The 19,108-nt window shown below is 45.9% G+C and overlaps 1 protein-coding gene across 2 annotated transcripts; it reads left to right on the forward strand.

Annotated features, from left to right (window-relative positions):
• Window positions 1–1,399: 1,399 nt before the first annotated feature.
• LOC141977914 (hippocampus abundant transcript 1 protein-like) lies at window positions 1,400–18,330 on the forward strand. Of its 2 annotated transcripts, XR_012636306.1 has the most exons (13): window positions 1,400–1,574; window positions 5,030–5,125; window positions 6,639–6,701; window positions 8,248–8,375; window positions 8,906–9,020; window positions 9,618–9,836; window positions 10,563–10,676; window positions 11,292–11,363; window positions 11,631–11,743; window positions 12,094–12,191; window positions 12,954–13,117; window positions 13,198–13,474; window positions 17,854–18,330. XR_012636306.1 is itself a non-coding variant. In XM_074939707.1 (12 exons), the coding sequence occupies exons 1-12, from the start codon at window positions 1,491–1,493 to the stop codon at window positions 13,405–13,407; spliced, it is 1,476 nt and encodes a 491-aa protein (XP_074795808.1). In that variant the 5' UTR covers window positions 1,400–1,490; the 3' UTR covers window positions 13,408–18,330. The 2 variants fall into 2 exon arrangements, 1 of the variants encoding a protein (XP_074795808.1); XM_074939707.1 differs by having other exon boundaries at window positions 13,198–18,330.
• The last annotated feature ends 778 nt before the right edge of the window (window positions 18,331–19,108 follow it).

Consider the following 19,108-nt stretch of genomic DNA (forward strand, 5'->3'; position numbering starts at 1 on the left):
GATTCACTGTGGTACCCACCAGAACCCTAACCCTATAACTAAACTGTGGCCAGTGGAGCCGACTACAGCGGAGACGACTGTTCCTGGGATGCAATGCTTCATCTCGACCCACGTGGGCTGGAGGGGCAGCCTAGGAGGAGGATGGCCTCCCCAGCATGCACTGCTCCATCATGAGGTCCATGCACAGCTCCCAGCATGCACTGCTCCATCTTGCTCCTCATGCATGGCCCATGGGGATTAGGGCTCCCAGCATGCACTGCTCCATCATGATCTCCATGCACAGCTCCCAGCATGCACTGCTCCATCTTGCTCCTCATGCATGGCCCATGGGGATTAGGGCTCCCAGCATGCACTGCTCCATCATGATCTCCATGCACAGCTCCCAGCATGCACTGCTCCAACTTGCTCCTCATGCATGGCCCATGGGGATTAGGGCTCCCAGCATGCACCTCTCCCTCAGTCCAGTCCACTTGTGCAGCCCATGATCAGGTCCTCGTATGCACTCCTCCATTTACCTCTCCCTCCCCAATCGGTTCAGTGGCACCATCACGTCCCCCCACCATCCAGGTCATGGCACAGCACCATTCCCTCATTTAGGTCAGTGGCACAATTGATCAATGGTACAGCCTGTAACACCCCCCGTTGGTGGTACGGTCTTGCCATTATTAACAGCGGTATCAATGGTACAATCCTTCCCCTACATCTCCCCACCCACCCCGTAGGTTAGTGGAACAGCCCGATAAAACTGTACAATGTGAGCGACCGTTTGTGACCGTTATCCAATAGTTCCACCTTTCCCCCGTCAATCTACAGTCTAGTCCAATCGGAGGGCCAGACTCCTTGACGCCCAGGTGCGGATGAGCCAATCCCGAGGAAGGGTAGAGAAAACGAGGCTGTGCTGGGGAGCCCGCCGCAGGGTCTTTTCCTCGACCAGAGCAGAGCGAAAGGTGGCGCGGAGCTCCGCGATAGGCAGTCAGAAATGATTGACGGCCACGGCAGCCAATAGCATGCTTTATTTGTGGTGGTGACGCAAGAACGTGGGCGAGGCTTTGAGTCTAGAGTGGGCGGGGGCTTGCGGCCTGGTGGGCGTGGTGCACGGTGGAACAGCCGGATCCGGAAGGCAGTCGGGGGGGGGGCGTGGTCGCGGTCGCGGTCGCGGTCGCGTCGGCGATGGGGTGAGGGAAGGGGCGGGCGGAGCCTGTTCCGGCTGCGCGCGCAGCGGGCGGAAGCGGCTTGAGGAGGCGCTGACTGACTGACTGACGGGCGGGTTGCCCTGAGGAGCGGGCCGCGCCGGGGAGGAGGCAGCCGGACGGAGCGGGCCGCCGCCGCCGCCGGGGATGGTGTCGGCGCCTCCGGCGTGAGGCGGTCCCGGTGGCCCTGAGTCCTTCCCCCCCTCCCCCCCGGGCTCAGTCGGGCCCGGCCCCCGGGGGGAGGATGGGGCCGCAGCGGAACCCGGGCAGCAGCGGCGGCGGCAGGGCCCCGGCCTCACCATGACCGGCGAGAAGAAGAAAAAGAAGCGGCTCAACCGCAGCGTCCTGCTGGCCAAGAAAATCATCATCCGGGACGGAGCCAGCGTGAGTCCGCCCGGGCGGGGCGGGGCCCGGGTGGAGGGAATGGGGCAGGAAGCTGGAGGGGTCTGGCGTGAGGGGCGCCGGGGGGGGGACTTTGCTCCAGCCGATTTTCCCGGCCCATCGCCTATGCGCTAGGCCTTCGCTTTGCCGGCTGGTGCAGTATCTTGCCCCGCCCTGGGTGCCGCTGATGGATCCCTAGGTGGTGGGTGGGCAGCACCGGCCTGGTGTGGGAATCCCGCCTGGCAGGTGGGAGCCAAGAGCCCTTGGGCTGTTTGCACCAGGCTGGGGCCGCCTTCAAGGTGGGGAAAACACAGCTGTGATCTCCTTTGGAGCCATCCGATGAAGATCTGAAGCTTGGATCTCACCAGTGTGGTGGGTCCAGTGGAATGAAACCTGCTGGACCAAGCTATCACGTGGGTTGTGTGTGTGTATTTGGGGCTTGCATGCCTCACTGTGTAGGCTGACCCTTAGGTTTGGATTTGCAGGTGGTCTGATGTATTTTGGGCCTTCTGTTGAGAAGTGTTTTTGGAGTAGGGAGAGACCAGCACTGCAACATCACCAGATGCTACCAATATATGCCTATAATGCAGATTATTACACTTTGCTGTAGATACATTTTAGCACCGTGCTTTGTATTTTAGACTACTAGTGTACTAGATACACCAGAGTATAAGATACTGAATGGTAAGTGCTTTCCCATCATGCTGGCTCTCATGGAAGCCAAGATATTAAGTTGTGGTCTCCTCCCACCATGCTGGTTCTCATGGGACCCAAGCAGTCATATCTGTAAAGTAAATGCCTGTTTCTGAGGCTAATATAGCACCCATTAAACTTTTCATATGGCAGTTATAGCACTGCCCTGGGGGACAATCTCTTTGGGTACAGTGATCTCTCAATATATTTTGAAGCTGATTGACCATCTTCCTATTTCATCAAACTTGCTAAACTGGTTTGGATTAGTCAAAATGGAAAATACTTATTTAGGTTGGAAACAATTCAAACCTGAACTTTACCTTTATTCTTTCGTGTAAAGTAAGAGATTACTGTAAACTAGCTTGATTTGTGATACTTAACACTGAAACAAGCTTGGAGCCATGGGACTCAAAGGGTTACAAATAGATGGGGTTTTGCTAAATCCCTGCCATTAACAGAACAAATATAAAATGTCTGAACATCTGTTTGATTAGTGGAGTGTTCTCTAGGCAAACTACAAACAGTGGGAAATGAACAGCTTGCAGTAAACAATATGAGGGACAAGATGACGGTGGGTGGGGTGGCACTAAGCAATGTTAAAAGCCAGTGAAATGTTAATTATTGTGCTATGTCCAAGAGTGGCTAGAAGCACAACCAAAGTGGGTCATTCAGAACAGTAAAACATGCATGTGAGGTCAGCCCTGGAAGTAAATTTCACCTGGTGCTTAGTGACCATTGTCCCTCTACAGTGTAACCTTTAGTTCTTTATTCAGAGTTTGGGATGCTGGTTTAGGCATTGAAAGATGAATCATATAAATAGGTGGAAGATGCAAAAAGCTGTAAAACAGGAATGAAGGTTTTCTATTTGTGTAACTGTATTTCAGTGCTAACAAGTTGTTACGGAATTGTTTAGATTCCCAACACAGTTCAAATACTGTGACTAACCGTTAGCAGGCATGGTGGGTGAAATCATTTTCCAAATATTCTTCTGCCTGACATTTCATCCACATGTAGCATAACTGGAAACCATGTTAATGAACCACATTAAATTGGTTTAAAAGGTTATATTTAGGCCATTGTCTGGCCTAATGTAGTACACTGATTTACTACATTTGATCATGTTTCCTTCTATTGACTGGCTCCACTGACTTTTACAGCCTGCTACTTACAGCTAAAGAACTTATGGCGTTAGCCCAGATGTTGGGGTTTGTGCTTTTGGTGCTGAATGTCCCGAGTTCAGTGCCCACTGGCAACAGATTTGGCCACAATTCGTTCCATTAGTGTGGTTCTAAAATAAAATCTCTATTAATGCTAGACAGGAAAAGGGGGCTGGCAATAACCAATAGCTAATTGTGGTTAATGCTCATTTTCTCCAACATGGTAATTGCTTGCACAGTCCATGCTGTATTATAAACTGGGCCCTCCGCAAGTTCTTGTTGCGAGTTCTGCTGTGATCCAGGCTGCTTAAATAGTTCTATACTGTCTGAAGGGGCTTACCTGTTTCCCAGAGTTCATAACCTCTGCTGCTCTGTTGAGGTATCTGTGTTTTGTCCGAGTGACAAAAAGATCTAACTGCAGAGTTTTGATTGAAAGGGTGTAATGGAAGGATGTGATGGGGGAAGAAGAGAGAGAACTTCTTTCTGTGAGGGGAAGTATCTCTCCTTCTACCAAGACAGTGTAATGGGATGAGGGAATTAAATACCCATGCAACTTGCAGTTTTCTCCAGCGTTGCTGGCATAATGCCACCTTCACATTTTGTAGCAACAGAGAAAGGGTTTGTCCAGTTTTTTGTGTAGAATAAAAATAACTTCGTTTAATGACCATATTTCCCTTGGGTTTTCCCTGTTTTGAAGGTGTTTTTGTCTGTGAATCAGATTTACAACCTGTTTAAAGGAAGCATCTTTAATAGAAACTGTTAATACGACCAGGGTCTCAGAATCTTGTCTTCTCTTGCTCTGTTAAGTTACTCTAATCTGTAGCTCCCCCAGCATAATTCTGCTAATATTTGAGGTAACAGCAGGCTATAAATTCCAGCATACCTTTCACACTGTGCCACAAATAAACTAAATGGGAAGCTCATTCATTCACTCTAGAAAAAACACACACAAGGGCTGAGGTTTTCCACAGCTGACAAGAGATTCTGACATTCAATTTCCATTCAAATTCATGGGAGTTGTCTTAATTCCTTAGTTGGCTTTGAAAATTTTAAACAGCTTGGTTGAACAACAGATGTACTTTATAATGTATCAGCACTTGTCTTGGTGCTGTCTGTGCTTTCTGGTGTGTTAAAGTCATGTAGGCCAGTTGCACTAAAATCCCCTCTTGTGAAAGGCACGCTATGCTTCTGAGTGTTTGATCTGTGCAATTCCCTGACACAGCTGAGTTCAACCCTGTTTGCTTTCTACACTGCCTTGTGACTCCTGTTCTCCATAAGCCTGTGACCTTCCAGGTACACCTACACAGCAATGGAAAACCTGGGCCAGTAGCTGAGATTCAGCACTTGGGGAAATGTTTTCTGTAGCTAACTCCTCTATCAGCATTTGAGGGAAAGTCAAGTGCCTCCCTTCGGTTGTCCCCCCAGGAGCTAAGGGGAAGACTTTCAAAGGCACAAAGGGCAATTAGCTGCCCCATTCCCATTGGAAGTCAGTGGGAGTTGAGCACCTACCTGTTCTTTATGCCTTTGAAACTCTCCCCCTGTATGGCCATGAATTGTGCACCAGGCCACTTTTCAGATTTCAGGGCATTAACGTGTTTTTTCTTTCAGCGACAGGGGATTGGAGAGCCCAGTGTGTACCATGCGGTGGTGGTTATTTTCCTGGAATTTTTTGCCTGGGGGTTACTCACCACCCCTATGTTAACGGTGAGTAACTGACTCTTGCTGATGGTAGCATGGTGGCAATGCTGAGGTTGAGGATTTCAGTGAAGATCTGGGTACAGTTTGGGTTTGAAGCATGAGAGGCAAAATCTAGGATACTGTACCTTAGATCTGTAGAACTCATTCTGAAAAGTACTTTACACATGGGAATTGCTGCAGCCATCTTTTGAGTGGAACATGGCAATTGTTTAAAAGCACATAAGAACACTGCTTAATAATTTAGGACAGAGAATGAAGAATACATTATTTGAAATGGAATGGGGGATTTAGTGAGGCAGAGCTTAAGAACCCAAGCTGGAATTTGGCCAGAATTTCTCATTTAAAGCTCGGGTACTGATGAAAAGTGCCATGGGAGATCTTTAATGATTGAGCAAGGGTGTGATGTTTTATAACTCGTCCAATGACTGCAACTTTCACACAGGTGCTAGGACATTGATTTAGTACTGATGCAGAGATAGGGTTGTCTCTTTCTGAATTACCAGCACCACTCCCTGCACTGTCAAGTTCTGTCCAATTACTGAGCCTACACAACCTTGCCAAGATCTCAGCTGGGGGTGACAGACTGTCATGTCAGACTGTACTGTTTGCAGTGGTGTTGTAGCAATGTTGGTCCCAGGATATTAAAGAGATAAGGTGGGTGAGGTAATATGTTTTATTGGAAAATGTTTTATTGGACCAACTTCTGCTGGTGAAAGAGACAAGCTTTCAAGCTTACATAGAGTTGTTCTTCACATCTGCGCTAGGTGACCCTGTGATGACCAATATAGGTAACAAAGGAAATGCTACAATAAAACCAAGAACAAAGGGTTAGCTTTATCAAAAGAACCAGAATTCCCAACTCTGATATTTGTCTTGAATTAGAGTTAAGTGACTGGAAACTTTCAAGTTGGCAGCTTCAAGAGGGATTCTCAGCTTTCAGACCTTATTTTCGGCAGCTGGTATGACAAGTCATATTAGAGTTTAATATACCATAAAGATCTGTGAGCTGATTTCTGGGATGTAGATAATTTCCGTACAAAGAAGGTCTTGTTCACAAAGGCCCTTAAAAGTACATTGACTAGTATAAAATGTAAGTCAGGTAGGTAGGGGGTACAGAAACAAGAAGGGTGTGATCAGGAAACACTGAGTTAAATGAAGCAGAAATAGGGATTAGGCAGATGGGGCAGAGATGGGGAAACGTTTGTCCGAAATGGCCTCATAGTGTTAGAGAAACTGGGAAATGAGTTCACCCCTACCCAAATCCAACACAGTCACATGTCTCCCTGTGACATACCTGGGAGAAGTGGCTGCCTATGGCACTGATGAGGAAACAAAAGGGCTCCATATATTTTGTTAGCAGAGCATGTGTGTACGATGACTGTGGCATGGGAATAGGAATGCCAATGCTGTGGGCAAACATGGACTGCAGGCTTTAGTCTCTTGTTTGATATGATCCTCCTGGCCTTTAACAGCAGAATTTAGTGGGGGATCTGTAAAATTGTTGACTTGGTCTCCACAGGTGTTACACCGGACTTTTCCTCAGCACACATTCCTGATGAATGGCCTGATCCATGGGGTTAAGGTAAGGAATTCTTTCCTTCCATATTAAAGAACCAATGCTGTTGAAGCACGATGGGCCAGACTACCTTACAGTCTGGGCTTTGTTCCAATCTGAGAACAGGGTCAGTAGCAATGGAAAGTCCTTATCAGAGTGCTGTTTGGTGTGATTAGTCCAATCTATAGTGCGTAAGTCGCCACCTTATTGGCAAGCTCAGCAGAAGGGCAGTTCTGTTTTCATGCCCAGTTGATTCTCTGTGTGTTAACCCATTTATTTTCTTCCAGAATAGCACTGACAGTCTGCTGGATAGTCCAGGAAGCCTGAACCCCGTGCCGTAGGGTCTGACTCCAGTCCTGGAGCACCCATGGAAAAAATTAGTGGATACTTAGCACCTTTCAGCAGCCAGCTTACCACCCCCGCAGTGCCTCTTGTCTGCCAGTGGCCCTGCTGATCAACTCCTCTCCCTCCCTCCAAGCACCTCCAGCCTGCTGCAGTCAGCTGTTCCGCAGCATGCAGGAGGCACTGGGAGTGAGGAGCGGGGATAGGGCAGGCTGGGGGGAAGGGGTGGAACTGGGCGGGAAGAGGCAAAGGTGGAAAGAGGCAGGTGGAGCTTGGGAGAAGGGGACGGGGCCTGGGGCAGAGCAGGGGGTTGAGCAACCCTAGGGCCTGGAGGTTGCCAGCCCATGTGTCCCATGCTGTGCTTGCTGCTAAGAACACTCCAAAACAGCATGAGAACAGCCTAGTGACCAGATTCTAGATAAGAAAACAAAAAACTGGTATTGTCATAGCTCTTGAGTAACGGAATTAAAAACAACGTAACCATGATCTAGAAACTCAGCCATCCCACAGTAGATTAGTGATTACAGAGCCACGTAGCAACTGGTGAAATGGTTTGAGAGTAGCCCAACATCTGTGGGAGAATTACAGAAGCTGGCAAGCACTAAAACAATCATTTTCTAATTTGCTTGGTAACATGGTAGAATTGGTTTTTGGGATGGGCATCAGTATTAGCAGGAGCACCCCAGTGAAAGGAGCATGACTGTCATTGAAGGATGATTTTTCTCAGGCGTGGGGCAGCTCAAACAATCTCATGTATATCTTAAAGAGCTTATTCCCCCCATTTTGTCATGGGTCTGAAAGATTTGTAGATATGGGGAACTTTTACAGAGGCTGAATGGACTTGGCCTCCCTTCACATCCAACAGGTCTCAATCTAGAGACACAGCTTTCCCTGAACTGCAACAAATATTGACAGTTTGGAGCTTTGCCAGCATCTCCAGGCAGTGTCAACTCCCTGCTGCATAAATAGGCATGGGAAGACCACAGCTGCAGACTGAGTACGTAGGAAAATAATTTCTGAGCATTTAGCAGTTTTTCCAGTATAGAGATTTCAGCTATCTAATGATTTGTCATGTTTTGGTAACCTTGCCACCTCCTAGAAATCCCAGACAGTGGATTGCCAGCTCCTGTTGTTTGTATTGGTGACATTACAGCTCTTACTCCCCTATTGCCAGCCAGAGAAAGTGGCTATGGGATCTGTATCTGGTGTGAACCCCTCTCCCTTCTCCTAGGGCCTGCTGTCCTTTCTAAGTGCCCCACTGATTGGTGCTCTCTCTGATGTCTGGGGCAGGAAGTCCTTCCTTCTCCTCACTGTGTTCTTCACGTGTGCACCAATACCTCTCATGAAGATCAGCCCATGGTGAGTCTATGCTTGGAATGGAGATGATGTGAAGGTGCAGTGATATGGGAGGGATCAGTCCAGAAGATGAGTGAGAGTGTCAAAAGAGGAATTTGGAGGTGTAGTCACTTGAGATGGTGGAGTTAGGAGGATCTGGAGGTGCTTGTATGATGAAGAGAAGGAGCCTGAAGAGGCAGCCTTTCCTTGATCCAGAGGTTCCTTCACACACCACTAGATTCCAACTCCAGTCAGAAAGAAATGCCTTCTCCTGGTGTTTGCTTCCCACTACTAAAAACTGCATTGGAACTGAGTTGCATTAATGTTTCCTTCATGTGTGGGATACTATCAGAGATGGGTCTGGCCTGGATTTTTAAGCCATGAAGTATTAACCGGAATGGAAGCCCAACGGCATTTCTGAGCACTTCAGGATGAAGTGAAATCAAATGAATTGAAGTAGGGGTGTGGAGAAGAGACTGTAGTTCAGCAGCATTAGGCTCCTGTGTTTGTCATGTGGTTTCCTCTAACTCTGCCCCTGGGAACATCTCTTTCAGGTGGTATTTTGCTGTCATTTCCATGTCTGGAGTCTTTGCTGTCACCTTCTCTGTGATTTTTGCCTATGTTGCTGATATCACACAGGAACATGAACGCAGTACAGCTTATGGCTTGGTAAGGATTCACATCATTGATTCCTTAAAGAAATACTCCAGCACTCCAGAATTCAGAGAGGTGTGGTGCGGGACCATTTTAAGAGTGGCCTCCCTGTGGGTATTGCACACAGGACGTCTGCATTCCTCACAATCCACTGTGTCCATTGCTGGTCCATTCCTGACTCCAAATGGAGCAACGTGTTTAGAAACCAACCCCAGAGCTTGGTGCTGTGAAATCTGGAATCCAGCTGTATTGTCACTTACCGTCCTTTCTCCATGCTGTGACACTACACCGTGCTGGCTTCCATGCAAACACAAATAGAACCGTGGCTGTGCACCTGTGACTTCTGCTGAACTGTTCTCGCATAGTGTTATAATAGGGTTACTGAAAACACCTTTAAGTATTGGTTGAGATACCTCTAGTTATCGGTCATGACCTAGCCTGAACTCTACCGGGGGGGAAATGCTACATTTCTGTATTCCACAGTTCTGGAAAACCTGTCCCTATAGTTTGGCTACTCCATAGGTGGTGGAGCTGATGGTCTTGGATGACTCTGGGAAAGAGGGTAGGCTCTGACCAGAAGATACTACTACTAACATTTGTATTACGCTGCAGGTGTCAGCCACTTTTGCAGCCAGCCTGGTCACAAGTCCAGCAATTGGCGCATACCTGTCCCAAGCCTATGGTGATACACTGGTGGTGGTGCTGGCTTCAGGGGTTGCTCTGCTGGATATTGGCTTCATTCTGCTGGCTGTACCAGAATCTCTGCCGGAGGAGATGCGCCCTGTGTCCTGGGGAGCTCCCATCTCTTGGGAACAGGCAGATCCATTTGCTGTAAGTAGTTTGCTACTGGCAATTGTTCACTGCAGTTTAACTTCTAGATCTGTTTCCCCAAGTTCCATGTTAGTTCTTCGAACAGGAGGGTGAAGATAAAAAGGGACTCATTTTGCAAGAGGCAGAGGATATGAATTTAGACATGATTGAATCAGGTGCAAGGAGGATGATGTCTGGCTGGTTCTTTATTCAGTGATGGGTAATGGGTTGAGTGTATATGGCTACATAGTGTCTAAAAACAGCTTCCAGTGTCCCTGAAGAAAATTAATCCTTTGGTGGGAATAACTGATGGTGTGAGTGCAACGCCTATTGCTTTGCAGTTGCACTCTGTATAGCCATGCGAAAGACCTAGCATGTTGTTGCTTCTATTAGCCTGGGGGAGTGCTGGTTGGGTCCCTGAAAAAGATTCTTGCTCATTTGCTCCTCACCTTGGTCTCACGTAGGAGTCGCTGCCCATATTAATGTTCCAAGGAGAGCCAGAGTTACAGAATTCTAGCTGGATTCTCTGTGATGCTCAGCATTAGCAGGGTGAAGTTTCCCACAGCCGGGAAGCTCTTCAAGGCAGAAACAATTTGGTGCCAGACTGATCTGTCATACAGATATGTCCCACTGATGTGCAGAAATGCTGTGGCAGAACAAGCTCTTCCAGGGTACTCAGTGTACTAAGTAACCCTTTGTGTTGGGTTTGTATCAGAGGGAGCCTAATGGTCCTGTTTGTTTCTCCAGTCTCTCCGCAAAGTGGGCCAGGATTCTACTGTGCTTCTTATCTGCATTACTGTCTTTCTCTCCTACCTTCCTGAAGCCGGCCAGTACTCCAGCTTCTTTTTGTACCTACGACAGGTCAGTCATTGGGGTTAGACTAGGATACAGGTTTGGAAATCAAAGGTTTGTAGTGCGTGTTGTAGTCTCATGCGTTTGTTTTATTTCCTTCCTGACTATGCAGTATGGGGCGGCAGCTTCTGCCCAGTGATCCTGGGCTGGGGGAATTGGCAGCTTGGCGGCACACCAGCAGCCCTGGTTTGCCACTGCTGACCAGAAGCTATTTCTTAATGAGGGTGAAACAGTACCAGTAACCTGATTGAAAATGGAGGATCCCCATGAATGCTGGTTAACTGTGCAGCCCTTCTATGCCTTGCGAATGCAGTCCCCAAGCTAATCACTAGCTACCTGCGCTGGACTCGGTGCTTACCCCACCTTGTCGTCTTCAGGCACTTGGGACAGCATATCCACTCACTTAGTTACCTCTTTAGCCCATGGAAACATCTTCCATCTTGTCACTGGGGAGGCTTTAATGTCCTCTTTCCCGTGAGGCGGTAGAGGGTGAAGTTGTGTAATGCTCATGCTACTGACAAGTAGTATCAGTAAGCACTAGAGATGGCTCTCATGGCGTGGCTTTTCTCGGGTACAACACGAAGCCCTTTGCCTGAAATCGTGTCCTTTCTGATGTCTTTGCAGGTCATCGGATTTTCCTCAGAGACTGTGGCAGCCTTTATTGGTGTGGTTGGAATTCTCTCCATATTGGCTCAGGTGAGAACCCATTCTCTGGGTACTACTCTCAAACCCCTTGGTTATGAGAATACACCAAAATTTGTGACATTGAGGATTGGATTGGCAACTGTCAGAATTCTTTTGTGAAGCCTTATCAATGCATGTTACTAGCTGCAGGACAGCCCAGGGCCTGACAAACCTGACAGTGAGGAGAGTTGCCTCCTCTTTCGTCATCACTTTCTTGTCCAGTGTAGTTGCTTCCTTTCTCCCCACTGTAGTTTGATAACATCTCATTTCTCTTCTCAGACAGTAGTGTTGGGGATTCTCATGCGTTCAATAGGAAATAAAAATACCATCCTCTTGGGCTTAGGCTTCCAGATTCTACAGCTTGCCTGGTACGGCTTTGGATCGCAGCCTTGGTAAGAGTGGGTCTGCATTATTAAATAAACAATTGACACATTTCTCATCCCTCCCCTCTTTAGCCAGTTGCTTGTGCCCAGTGCAGTTGTGCAATGTTCTCCATTTGGCCACCAGAGGGAGATATTTGTCTGCTCTTCCAGCCTTAGTTTGCAGTACTCTTTTTTGTATGGAAAACTCTCCTCCTTTCTGCTTTATGCGATGGTTTTCAGCCTGTGGTCCACAGGCCCCTGGGGGGTCTGCAGACTTGTCTAAGATTTCCAAAAGGCATTGCACCTCCATTTGAAATTTTTTAGAGATCCGCAAATGAAAAAAGGTTAAACTGCATTTAATGGGCTGATTTCTCTTGTAGGATGATGTGGGCAGCAGGAGCTGTGGCTGCCATGTCCAGTATCACTTTCCCAGCCATCAGTGCCATGGTGTCCAGGAACGCAGATCCGGACCAGCAGGGTATGTCACACTTGATTAAAATTCATCCAGCAGTTATCCTGACAAGTTTTCTACTACTTTTACATGGGTAGGGAGAGAGCGCTACTGATACTGTAGGGAGGATAGGTATTTCTTTAACCTTTTGAAATCCAGTGAACATCTGGACACACTGTGCAGCATGTCTGTATGGCTTCAAAGCTGTATGCCAACCACCCTCCATGTTAATTCTTTGGTGTGTACAGCCCGAGTACTCTTAATGGGTACCTGTATGCACAAAAGAATATAGGATTGAGAATCTAGTTTATTAGGTATACTAGTTTCTAGGAACTAATTTACACCATCAGCCTATCAAGACTGGTATCTGCCTTTTTAACAATACCTGATCCTTGAAGAAGGGTCTCATAAAACACTCCATAATGCTTTTGTGCAACATTGAACAACTACTCATTTGAGATAGGGAGGAAATTCCTACTTGACCATCCACCTACCTTGAGTTTGTTCCCTGAATCCTGAGGTTAGATTGCCTCTAATTCAACCTCCTGTGTTCATCAGTAAGTTGTGGCATGACTTGCCTGTGCCCATGCTCTGGGAAATGGCAAGCTCACTGTTAATGTGTTTGTAGGGAGGTGCAGCTATGTAGGAGCTGAGATCTGTCAAGACAGTCATTGGTTTACGTGTGTTCTGGATGTGGACTTAATCCTGTTCTTGTGCAGCACAGATGTCTTGCCTCTCCTTTAGAAAGCGGGAGGCTTATGACTTCCCGGTCTTCACTTTTTCTCTCAGGTGTGGTTCAGGGGATGATCACTGGAATTCGGGGACTCTGTAATGGGCTGGGGCCAGCTCTCTATGGCTTCGTCTTTTACCTGTTCCATGTGGAATTGAATGAAATGGCTGAAGTGGAAACCATGGGAAAGGCCACAAAGGTCATGGTCAACCCTACTGATGAGGTATCCTATCCAGTTTCATCACTAGCTTTGTCTGTCTTCCCACTTCACTGCATTAATCATTCCTGTACTTTGCTTTACAGAGTAGCATTATCCCGGGGCCCCCTTTCCTCTTTGGAGCATGCTCGGTCCTGCTGTCGCTCCTAGTGGCCTTGTTCATTCCGGAACACAATCTTGCATTGAGATCGGGCAGCCATAAGAAACACAGCAATGGAGCCCAGACCCACACCCACAGCCCACAGTCTGGAGGATCAGATGGCAAGGAGCCCCTGCTGGAGGACAGTAGTGTATGAGGGGAGAACTTGAATCTCTTGCTTTTCAACTCCAAGCCAAGGATGGACTGTACCAACTGGAGTTGGGGTGAGAGTCAGGGGAGGTAATGGACTGTACCACTAACAGCTAATGAGGGAGGGAAAAACTGTCCTTCAAAGCCAAATACATCCAGCTGGTGCAAAAAATGAGATTGTACCATCTGGTGGTGAAGGAAGAAGTTCGACTGCACCATGTGAAGGGATAGTTCTTAAGGAAAACCTGCTTTTGTATGTGAATGGTGAACTTCACAGTGTCGCCTGCCATATATTTACCTTGCCAATGAGAGTGAGGAGCCAGAATTCTTTCCCTGCTCTTTAATATAAACTAAATGATCTGACAGCGAGAGAAAACCAAGGCTTCAGTTACATGTCCCTTCCCCCAATATAATCAGTACTAGCCTCTGGCCCATTCTGCTTGATGGGCTAGCCTACTTCAGGCTGAGGACTGGGAGAGCATAGAAATCACAGTCCAAGCCTCCATCCTCAGCTCATGCTGAGAGTACAAGATGGTCTGATACACTAAATACAGAGCGATGTATGTGTAGAATAGACCAGTCAGTCTCCAGCTGAGTAGATCTTTACTTCTTGAGGATCTGATGAATTTGCCAATTCCAGCCCATGTGATAAATTCAGACCAAAAAGAAATTCTATTTCAGTAATGTTCTGAAAGAGGTGACAAAGGCAGGAAGTAAAGGTTCAGCTGTCACTGCCCTTAGCTCACTTGGGAGTGAGTGACTGGGTGGTGAAAAGGCAGTCGTGAGTTAGAGTTCTTGTTTTGGAACAACTACACAGTTACTTAAATGTAGCATTTTGTCTGCGCTTCCGTCTTCTGGAAGTGGATTGAGCGGTTCAAAAATTCTTTCATGGAACTGGAACATTAGGAAACACGCTTCTCAGAGTTCGGAGAAATGGCTTAATCCATGTTACGCTTTATAAAGCATATTCCTTCCCCCAAACTGCTGCTATCTGATATAGGAAACACCTGATGATGGCTCTCTGGGAGTTACAGCTCATATGGGGCTGCAGTCATTCTGCTCAGTCCATCAGTCTGAAAGGCTGCAGCACAAAATTTACATTATAACTGAATATATAGATTTGAATTCCACTTGGCATTTCTGAACCTCCTGCAGGGGACAGCCATCTTGCTGAAAAATGTCTTAGTGACCTCAGCTGTAGGGTTGAGCTCTGCTTAGAATTAGAGCAGCAGAGTAAAGCAAAGGCTCAAAACCTGATGTGGGAAAAGTTAAGAGACATGTGCATGTTTGGTGTGTCAGGGATGCTTAGCTATTTACAAATACGTAAAGGGGCATTCAGAGAGGAGAGAAATTAATTATTCTTATCAGTGTGCAGAATCAGAATCTGAAGTAATAGGCTTGAGCAGTTACAGGGAAAGTATAAGTAAAATATTAGGAGAAGCTGTAAGCCAATTGACACACAAGCAGTAGAACTAGTTAAGGGAGCTGTGGATTCATCCACTGGAAATAGTCAAGGCTTGGACTGGAGCAGATGTGATTTCAGTAGCTTTCTCTTGTTATTGGGAAAGTCTTCTGTCCTGTGGTTGTGCTTTGGGTCAGTTTCCTGCTGGCACAGATTTGTGGTAGGTATCTTAACCTCTCAATTCATTGGGAACAGGAAATCACAGCTAACCTGACTAAGCACAGCTGCATAGATCAGCTCCTAGAATGTTGGTGTCACAAATACCCACTTGCAGCAAGGCTCAGGAATGCCGTTGACTTCTAAATGAATTTTAGAGCTGGTGAGATGCCAGATGGACGGCCCTAGCGACTGAAGTCCTCTAACCACACAACAGGTACGGTACGGGGACCAGCACTGCAAGCTTCCTCATTCCGCCCTGCTAGTATATCTCAACCTGTCCTGGAGGGACTGCTTCGGGGGATGTGGGGAGTTCAGGCTCCAGGGCTCATTCAATTTATAGCCTCTTGTGAGGCTACCAGTGTGGGACCAGTTAATGTCAATGTTGTCAGCAGTTTTTGTGATGTGGACAGCCGTCCAGCAGGAAGTGAACTGAGATCTACAAAATGAATTTCATGTAGGCTATTGAATAGCTGATGGGTAGTAACAGCTCACTGTTCCCCTAGACAGAGTTTGAACTAGTGACCTAATATCCATTCACCCAGTCCCCTGAGTCAGCCAGTTATAAGAAACGGTAATATTAATTAAAACAAATATAATTCACGATTTAACAATTTAGAAACAATCTTTATCACCCAAGGCCCCAGTCCTGTAGTTGGATCCATCGTCTTATGCTTCTGCAAAGGCCAGGGAACTTCAGGGGAACAGTATGTGAGTGCAAGAGTTTGCCTGCATGGATCCGATTGCAGAGTTAGGGAATAAGTTAGCAGAAAGCTTCACTGAACACAGTAGCTCCAGTTTTCTCAAGGCTTGTCCTTGATTGTTATCAGGAACATCTGGTATTGTCCATGCACAGCAAAACCAGATCCTAAAGGAAATCACGTTTAAATTCCTTTTCCCCGTCCAAAAATCTTGCTCTGTAGAATAGTATAGCTACTACAGGGTTGTTTTTGTGTGTGGTTTTTGTGTTTTGTGGTTTTTTATAAAGCCATTTTGTGAGTACAACAAAGTAAAACTGCCAATTCTTACTCTTACATTTTGTATTAAAATTGGCTGATGTGCTTTTCTCCCTCCCCCCAGCCATGAAAGTAATAAATACAATTACCCTGGTCACACTGAGGCAATCAGAACTGCAAGGTAAAATATAACTGAAACACCACAAAATAGACTGTAAACTTAATATATAATATATTATAAATTATATATATTTTTTAAAAAAATCCTTCCCTTTATTTAATACCTTAGCTTATTAAAACTGACATGTTCTGAATCTAATTTCCTTTTCACCCCGATGCTGCCTGTGGCTTTCTGTTGGTCCTTCACCCTGCTTGGATAGGGAAACTAGTCTGGTTAGTTTCACTTCTTGGTCCTTAGTAGCACAATGTTGTGATGTTTGGCATTTCCAGCACTGCTGCAAAGCACTTAAATTCCTCCAAAATCTGTTCTGACAAACTCAATACAACAGTTTTTGTAATAGATTATGTAACACCACATAATCCTAAATCTTGGGCCCAAGTGACATGTTACTCTAAGTAAAATAACTAAACTATATTTCTTGGCTAAGGCTGTCTGTTTACAAGCAAATCCTTGAAGAAACTAGTTTCTAAGGCTTGAACTACACTTGGAAGTCATACCGGTATCATTGTGGTCATGAAGGGTGTGACTTTTTTTCACACATGCAGTTATACGAGTAAAAGCCCTAGTGTGGATGCAGCTATACTAGTATAAAAGTGCTGTACAGTTTAATTATTTCCCTTTTTGTACAGGAAAAACTACTTTCCTGTAGTTAAATTGGGTCTTGTCTACACTAGAAAATTGTACTAAGTGGCAATACTGCTGCATTATTCACTCTGGAAGCTTGAATGCAACTTAATGGCAGGGATATTTGCATTCCATGGGAGATTCCACTAATTATCAGTAGTGAAGCAGACAGAGGAATTTGTTTGCAAATCCTTGAAATTACACCTACCTTCTCAGGAAACTGGGGAGGGTCTTCCAACCCCGCCCACAGACTCATTCCCCCTGTACGTGAAGGGGTACGATCCACCATTCTGCCTTTTGACTAAGAAGTATTTTGGCCAGGCCGTAAAGGAGCTAGAATTACAGGACCTGAATGAAGAATGTTGTTGTTCTGAAGGGCCGATAATTCTGTAGCACTCCCCGTAGAAACTGGAAACATCTGTACAGAACATTCAACTACTGTGGTCAATTTTTGTTACTTTATATGAAAAGCTGCATATTTTTTTAAAGCACCTTTTTTTAAAAACCCCTGCAGCATGATGCCAAACACTGGCTGTCCAACATCAATATTATTTCCCCAAGTTTGTATGCTCAGTGTCATAAAACAGATGAGTAACAGCGATGAAACTCAATTGTGGCTAAAAGCCTTTCACTTCAGTGCCCCCTGCTGGTTGAGGTGAAGATGGCCTTTCCTCTGCAGCTCCAGTGCTGATGCAGGAGTTCAAGTTTAAAATCTGATCTTGTTGGATTAAAAATGCATTAAAACCCGCACTTTCTCACTCTGCTTTAGTTTTGCAAATTAGAAACAATTCAGTGACAAACTCCTGTTTCGTTCTGTCTTTCTCTGCACCTGGGTGGCTGCAAATGTTCTTGGTGGTCTTTGAATGGTGCAGGCATGTGGAAAGGCTGCAAGTTTTAATGAAGAATGGTAGCAATGCCCCTCTTTTTTTAAATTAATGGAGTTTGCTCTTTGTGACGTTGATTTGTGTTCTTAGCTTATGATGAAATGTATTTAGTTTATTTCAATTGTGTTTAGAACTGGCTGATCTTTCCCACTGATGGGTTATTTATTAAACTGCTACTTTCCTGTTGCAGTAAAATCCTCTTTGCGATCTCACTCTTCTCCTAAACCATGTGCAACAAGATGGCCTTTGCAAGTCTGTGCCTGTGATGCTTGAAGTGAATCTTTGCAAGGATCCTAAACGTCTCTCGAGCCGTGGGTGAGGTATGCCCTAAGGATTAGTCTCCTGACGTCTGGTCTCCAGATCGCTTTTTCTCCCAGCTCTTACCGAAGGCTGGTTGACTCACAAACTTGCACCCATTGAACTCTATGAGCTTCCTAAAACAGATTATTTCCCAGCGAGTTTGTGTAGATACTTATTTTAGATAAGTGGCTGGTTAGCTTTGATCCTGAAATAAGTGTCCAGACAGACTTGAATCACAATAATTAAAACTGTATTCGTACCTTTTTGCATGTAAATCTGCGCTGAGCTGCCGTCCTCTTGAGTGAATGTGCTCTTTCTTCTACCCATTTCCTGCGTCGCCAGGACTGTAGGGAGGCTTAAATAAAAATTGGAAAGTGCTTGTACTATCCTTGGATGAAAGGTGCTACCTTACTCAGTGCAGAAGTACTATTAATCACTAGGATTCACATTACAAGAAACCTCTCTGGGTGTGATACAGCAACAGTAGCCCAGATCCTGTGTGTTGCATGACCCAGGCATCAGTGCACTAATACTGTGATGGTCAAATGCCCTACCCTAACTAGCGTGACTTGTGGATTGTCTTGGATTTGTCTGCATTCAATAAGGATTCTCACATGCTTACCAGGACTCATTGACAGTCAACTATGATCTATATACGAGCATCCATCATTCCTGCTTTTGCATACACTAGATCCACCTACCACTAGCTTGTTTTTGGGACCAGGTGGTCAACACACACGACATAACCAGCTTTCCAATCTCCCATATTCTGTTCGTTTCCAGGCAGGCTTAATTTAGATCCCTTCAAAGAATTTTTTTTTCCAGAATAGTTGCAAACAATATAATCATGAGAAATAGAAACAGATGTAACAGATGCTCTTACATGGAATCTGTGATTTATGACTAGAGTTGTCTAATGGGCTGGAGAGGCAGGTCACCTTTTACAGGATGCACTGCTATTTGCACTTGTTTGGACCAATCGTCTGGAATTACTTTGCAGTACCCACAGAGTGAGAACCAGATGCTTCACATGAATCTGATTGGACTGGGAAAACCCCCCTTCACACAAATGGCAGTCCAGAGAGTTTGGACTGGGATTTCAAAACATCATGAGGTATTTGGGTACCTAAATCCCTTTGACTTCA

The sequence above is a fragment of the Natator depressus genome, chromosome 25, assembly GCF_965152275.1.
Source record: "Natator depressus isolate rNatDep1 chromosome 25, rNatDep2.hap1, whole genome shotgun sequence".
Classification (NCBI taxonomy): Eukaryota; Metazoa; Chordata; order Testudines; family Cheloniidae; genus Natator; species Natator depressus.